Raw genomic sequence first — 6,714 nt, 5'->3', positions numbered from 1 at the left:
CTGAACCACCTGGAACGGGGAGTAATACTGTGGATGGCACCTGATGGCCTCTACGCTAAGAGACTTTGCCAAAGTAGGATCTACTGGGATGGGCCTCTGGCACTCTGCAGTGACCGACCCAACAAGCTGGAGCGGGACCAAACATGCAAACTCTTTGATACTCAGCAGTTTTTAGCAGGTAATTCCCTCTACGGCTTTGGTGTGGTTTCTGGAGATGTCACCTGGTTGCTCTCCACATCAGCTTTTCATGTTACCGTGTGAATTGCAGTAAGAATTACCCCTGCTCGCTTCTGTGCACATTCAGTGCTCCTGCACAAGTCAGCAGGACTGAACTGATGCCCAGCTGGTGACACCCAAAACCCCACATCTCTTTAAAAAGCCTAAGGAGGAACCTAAAAAAATAGTCTTTCCATTAACTGAGTGGCAGAGAAAAGTGGATCCCGATCTTAGATCTGCTGGTGTAAGTCCTGAGTAGGTCTATGTCTGCACTCATACTGCTTTTAGCTTGACCCAGAGTGAGCCTGAGGTTTTGCTCAAAGTACACAAATACCAGCAAGAATTTCAGTAGAAAGCCTCCTTCTTTGTCTGTGCCAGTGTTTAAAAGATATCTGGGGGGTAAAAAGGATTTCACAAGTTCTGGAGTCTCAGGGTTGCCTAATACTCTAAACGAGGAGGTGCATTACCTCTCCAGAGCTCTGTGGGAAGGTCTTGGTTTGCAGTACAGGGGAAGGGAAGGGCACACTTTAGGATGATGTCTTCTCCTTCCAGCCTGTGGAGGCAAGGGGCAGAGCCTCAACCCTGTTCCCCAGCACTTCTGAGCAGTTAGAAGGAGGAAAACTGCCCACCCAGAGAAAGTGGTGGAAGCCAGTCATTGTCCCAGAGGACAGCAGGAGTACACGTTGGCCCTTCTTTGGGATGTGTGGCACCACTATAGGTGAAGTGCGTGCTTATGGTTTGGTGCGTTTTCCCATTAGAACAGGGCATCAGCACAGGCATGACTCTCTCGGGAGAATAATTCTTCCAAAAATTATAAAACCCTACCAAACCCAAACCAATAGCTTGAGCATACTTTATATTCCAGGGCTGATGCACCGTCCTAGAAAAATGGTTGAACAAGAAATGCATTGGAAGAGAGAAGACTCATATAGATGTGAGAATTGACAGTTAGAAAGGGGAATTTGAGGTCAGAGTATTGGCTTAGGGCTTCAATCACATGCTAATTTAAAGACATATAATTCTGCCTCTGATGATGGTTTTGGAAACCCCTTTCCCTTTTCTCAGGTGTTTTTTTAGATGTACTCTGGGTTCTTCCAAACGGTTGACAGGACATCTCTTTTTAGACACCTAACCCAAAGATAAGCTCAAGCAATGGTTATTTCCCCCCCTCCTAAATTACTTATGCACCAACGCCTGTGCAAACCCAAGCATGTGGTTGAAGTCATAGTCTGTGGTGTGTGCAAAGTGAGCTTTTGCGGGTGTTGATGCTCAGCTGGGTTTGTAAGTGACTTGCCACGGGTGCATCGCATCTGCATGTTAATTGAATGTACTGAAGTCCCAGACTGCAGGCAAGCTTGGGAATTCCCCACTTAGGAAACTGAGCCTTCCTTGGAAAGAGAGATGGGAGATCTCTACCATGAGAGGAAATCTTGGAACAGCAGAAAAGGGGGCAGATGCAGAACTGCTGAGCTGTTAGGACCCTGCTGAGGAGCTGGGCCATGCACTGGAGCATTGAGGCCCATGTTCACCAGCCTGTACTCCTGAGAAAGCTAAAGTGGCAATAAATCAGAAACTAGGTGGATGATCTCTGGGGAGTTCCACAAAATAACTGCAGTAAATTAGGCTGGGTGCAGAGTTGGAGGTTAAGGGAAGAGAATTTGGGAGCCTGAGGGCAAAGCCACAAGAGGGTTGGCTTGGTGGAAGGACATGCAGCTGGAGCTGGAGTAGCATGGGATGGGGAAGGTTCGGGGAGAGGTGTGGGGAGCCCTGTGGTGCTGGAGGAGACACTTGGGCATGGAAAGTGAGATGGAATGAATGGAGGGTTTTGGAAAAGCACAAGGTGGACCTCAGGCGTCCTGTTGGGGGGAAAGAAAGGGTGTTCTTCGGGTCCATGCCATGGGCTACTGTGAATCACTCCCACAGATTTTCAATATTTAGAGAATTACTGAGGCCAAAGAAAACTAGGGGCCTTTAGACTAGATATAAGGAAGACATTTTTTACAATGAGGGTGATGAAACACTGACACAGGTTGTCCAGAGAGGTGGTGGAGGCCCCATCCCTGGAGACATCCAAGGTCAGGCTGGACGGGGTTCTGAGCACCCTGATCTGGTTCAGGATGTCCCTGCTCACTGCAGGGAGGTGGGCTAGATGGCCTTTAGAGGTCCCTTCCAACACAACACATTCTGTGATTCTGTGAAAGGGACAAAAAGGAAAACAGGGGTTTGGGGGAGACCCTGGGAAAAACTGTTCTTTGTGTTTTAAGTGAGCTGTCCATTGTTTTACTCTTATAACTGACCCTTCCAGTAAGACCAGTAGTCCCAAGCCACAGGTTGGGACACTATTGTTGTAGCCACTGAAATCACACCGTGGTCTGAAAAGCTTTTGGTTAGAGAAGAAATGGCAGGGGTGTATTTTGGGAAAAGATACTGTTTGCCCTGCCATTTCAAAGACCTCTCCTCTCCTCTCCTTTCCTCTCCCTATAGTAGAGAGTGTTTCATTATAAGACACTAGTTTTAATATTAATTTTAACTATTTCCAGAAAGTATAAGCAGGGTTATAAATTAAATCTTTATGAGTCAACTATGTAGAAACACTTCACATAATGTAGACTTTAATAAGGATATTGTATTAAATGCAATTTTTATTTTTATTTTTTTTCTGGAAGGAAATAGAGTGTCTAAGCCACAAAATAGTGATTTTGTTCCAAGTGGAAGTTTCTTACAGAGGCCTCTCCCACTATCTTTTGTAGGGACCACTTTGACTGTTGGAGTAATAATATGATTTGACTTTTTCCCTTTGCATAAGAGTGTGGGTTAGTGAAGGGAGTGCAGGAGCACAGAAGACACAAGCTCTTTTGCTGGCTTAGTGCATGACTTAGATAAGGTCCTTCACCTTTCTGTGCCTCCCTATCCCTCATGTGGCTGTGTCTGGCTGAAGCAGAATTCTGCACCTGGCAGTATTTTGAGACTCTGGCTTTACCAAGCCATGAGTTTCAGTGCTGCTGGGTCCCGGCTACTGCTGGCATCTGCTCCGGGAGGTTCTGCCATCAAGGCCCAGGAGAAACACTCATTGGAAGGCAGCCAGGTTTGTGCCTATGAACTGATTTATGAGGCAAGGCAAAGAGAAGAATCGCAGTGTTATAACTAGCTCCCTCTGATCTCTGAGAAAGTCTCCAAAGTCAGTGTCTTTTCCTTACCTCCTGCCTTGTTCCTGACCTCTCCCATCCTCCCCTGGAGTTACTTCATCTTCTCCCGCTGTGCTCCAGGGTTGTCTATTTGGAGCTCAGCCATCCACAAACTCTTACTGGCCTGTATTGGTTTTAGTTGGGATAGAGTTAATTTTCTTCATAGCAGCCCACGTGCGGCTGTCGTTTGGATTTGTCATCAAAACAGTGTTGATAACACAGAGATGGTTTAGCTAGTGCTGAACAGTGCTTGCACAGCATCCAGGCTTTCTCTGTTTCTCCCTCTGCCCTTGCAGCAAGTAGGCTGGGGTGGACAAGAGGTTGGGAGGGGACACAGCCAGGACAGCTGACCCAAGCTGACTAAAGGGATATTCCCTGCCCTGTGACCTCGTGGTCAGCAGTAAAGGTGAGAGTTTACCAGAGGTTGCTGATGCTTGAGGGCTGGCTGGGCATCGGTCAGCTGGTGGTGAGCAATTGCTTTTTCTTTGGTTTTTTTAATCTTCTTTTTTTTTTCTCCTTTTTTTTTTTTTCTTCTTATCTATTAAACTGTCTTTATCTCAACCAACAAGTTTTCTTACTTTTTGCCCCCATCCTGGCCTCGGGAGCAAGCAGCAGTGTGGTGCTTACCTGCCTACTGGGCTTAAACCACAACATGGACCTTTCTCTCTTCCCAGAGCTGCAAGCCTTTGCTCACCATGGACGTCCACTGCCAAGATACCAGGTCGCTCTGTGCTTTGGGGAGGAATTTCCAGATCCGCAGAGGCAGAGGAAACTAATTACAGCCCATGTAAGTCGGACTTCTGCTTTACCTAAAGAAATATATTCCTCGAAGGATATGAATCTGCCAGTCAGGCTTTTCTGCCTCTTGTAGATTGTGAGGGAGGCATTAAATTCGTGAAAGTGCAGCACCATCCAGACCAGGATTGAATCCCCAGATCTGCCAAGGACTGACTGGTTTGCCTCAGTAGGTCAGGGCACCTGATTTCCCTATCTGCAGAGCCTAGGCATCATCCGTGATCTCTTGCAGAGCCCTTCGAAGCCTAAAGCTGAACGGTACCCTGGAAGGACATGGGTTGTGTTGTTCTTGCCAGCTCCCTTGCGCAGCTCCTTGGGCTGCCAGGCCGAGACAGGTCGTGGTGCTGTCAGAACCTCTGCACCTGAAGGTGCTCCAGAATCTCAGCCTGTATGGCAGGGGATGGACAGGAGGCAGGGGCTGCCTGTGCAGCTTCGGGATTAAGGCAGCTCACGCTCTGACTGACCACAGTTCACACCCACTCAAAGCTCACGTTTCGGGATGCTATCTGAGAGAGGGTGATGACGGAGACTGAGACCAGGTACTTTCTAAATTGACTGTGTTGGCCCATAAAACCACAAGAGAGGTGATAAGCACACGTTAGCGGCGGGCCTTAGATAACTGCGTCCTTGGGAAGAAAACTAGTGTCTTAGTTTTAATAAAGCCCTTTTGGTAGCATCATGGGTCCCAAGTCAGACTTTTGTCATAAGGCGTGGCCTCCCCTTATCCACTCTTCCTACCTCTGGCGTGGAAGGTGGGAAACTCTCAAATCCATCTCAAGGTACCCCTCCAGAGGTAGCTCTCCAACCTTGTGTCTCCTTAAATTCTTTTCCATCCTCATTTTGGCTTTCCAGCCTTCCATCACTTCTTCATAGCATCCCCTTTCCAGTCCCTTTCTCATCTCCTGTCCTGGCATCTTTTCCGTAAGCCTGTACCTCCTTCTCTTTCCAGAACTTTGCTTTGTCCTTAGCAGTTACTCCTCAACCTCTCAGGCTGTCCCAGCTCACGGGCTGGTAGGGCTCCACTATCCCACCAAACAGGTATGCCCCGAGAGCTGTCTGGCTCACCTGCCTTCCCGTCTCCCCCATGGTGGGATGGGAGGTGCTCAGCTGCCTCCAAATGCTGATGAGAGGAAGGGAAAGGGGATGTGTGAGGCGGCTCCTTTTGACTTTCTCCCTTCCCAGAGGCAAGGACCCACAGACAGTGTGTTTTTCCTCCAAAATGATGTCTGTGTCTTAACGTGGAGGGGTTACGTGACCAACAGGAGAGGGTTGTGGAGATGTCCAGCTTGTCCATCCCCTGAGGAGAGCTTCAGGTGTTTGTTCTCAGCATGCAGCTTATAATATTTGCAGTCAGAGCCCAAATTCCTGAGCAGAGACAGTGGTTTCTGAAGAGGCAGAAGTGAAGGCAGCATTAAATGATACAAATCCCTCTTGCTGGCTGAAGAGATTCCTCATCAGAGCTTGAATGAACAGAAACAGGAGTAACCTTGGTGTCAGACTGAAGTCTAGCCCCAAACAGAGTCATTGAGTGGGGTATCTCAATCCACCTGAGGGCTCCAGCATTTCAAGTCCTCAAAGTGAGTCCTCAGATGAGACTTCCAGTGTGTTGTGTTTGCATCCCAACACGTCGAGTGGCCGTGGACATGGCTGGTCTGTAGGCACTTCTCATGGCCGGGGCTGGCTGAGGGGCTGCAGTTGCTCGCACATCGTTTTGTCACTGGTACATGCCCTTCTAAAGTAGGCACTTGGCAGCAGAGCAGACAAGGTCTAGCTTAAAACACATCAGTGAGACCACTGCAATAATTTTCTCATTTTGGTAAGCAGAACTGTTTTGTTCCGCCTTGTTTTTAACTTAAAACTACTGTAAGTAACTAAGATGAGGAGCGTGAAGTTTTGTCACATGTCTGATTAACGTTTTGTCTGTTCTTAAGGTTGAACCCATGTTTGCCAGGCAGCTGTATTACTTTGCTCAACAAAACAGTGGACATCTGCTGAGAGGCTATGATTTACCAGAGCTTGTGACTAGCCCAGAGGATTATCACAGATCTATTCGCCATTCCTCTATTCAAGAATAAAGAGTGTTTTTAAAGGCGCTGTAAAGATTGTAGAGACTGGAAGAGCAGATCTGGGTCATGATTTGGAAAGCCACATCACAGCTGGATGTGTTCAGGGGTCCAATGATAGGAAAGCGAACTAGGACAACGATATTGTATGATACAAATGATGGGTCTTCAGCGTTCGGATGCTACGTCCCACATAGGTTCCGCTGTCTCAGAGAGTAACTCAAAACTGACAAAATGATTGCTGTGTTTACGTTTGCTTAATGTTCTCCTTGGGTTTTGAGGACTGAATCTTACCGAAGACTTAAATCCAGCGTGTTTACACTGTTACATTTGCAGGGCTATTTATTTGGGATTACTGATCTCAGGGAAGGTACATAAACTTGCAATGTTCCCAATTTGAAGTCGTAGCTACTATAGGTGGGTAGCAAACGTAGATTGTTTATTGAGACTTAGTT

The 6,714-nt window shown here is 47.4% G+C and overlaps 1 protein-coding gene across 1 annotated transcript in view; it reads left to right on the top strand.

Annotated features, from left to right (window-relative positions):
- The window catches only part of LOC104278171 (interferon regulatory factor 4), a gene marked incomplete at its 5' end in the record, with an annotated part of 6,477 nt that extends 206 nt beyond the window's left edge, over window positions 1–6,271 (top strand). Inside the window, 3 exons of the mRNA XM_009875071.1 lie at window positions 1–178; window positions 4,076–4,188; window positions 6,128–6,271. The exon at window positions 1–178 is cut by the window's left edge and continues 206 nt beyond it. Of these exons, the coding sequence (XP_009873373.1) occupies window positions 1–178; window positions 4,076–4,188; window positions 6,128–6,271 (435 nt within the window). The remainder of the gene's footprint in view (window positions 179–4,075; window positions 4,189–6,127) is intronic.
- Window positions 6,272–6,714: the final 443 nt, after the last annotated feature.

Source organism: Apaloderma vittatum, unplaced genomic scaffold (genome assembly GCF_000703405.1).
Source record: "Apaloderma vittatum isolate BGI_N311 unplaced genomic scaffold, ASM70340v1 scaffold4968, whole genome shotgun sequence".
Lineage (NCBI taxonomy): Eukaryota > Metazoa > Chordata > Aves > Trogoniformes > Trogonidae > Apaloderma > Apaloderma vittatum.
The sequence above is the reverse complement of the archived record's forward strand: the minus strand, read 5'-3'. Positions and strand labels throughout refer to the sequence as shown.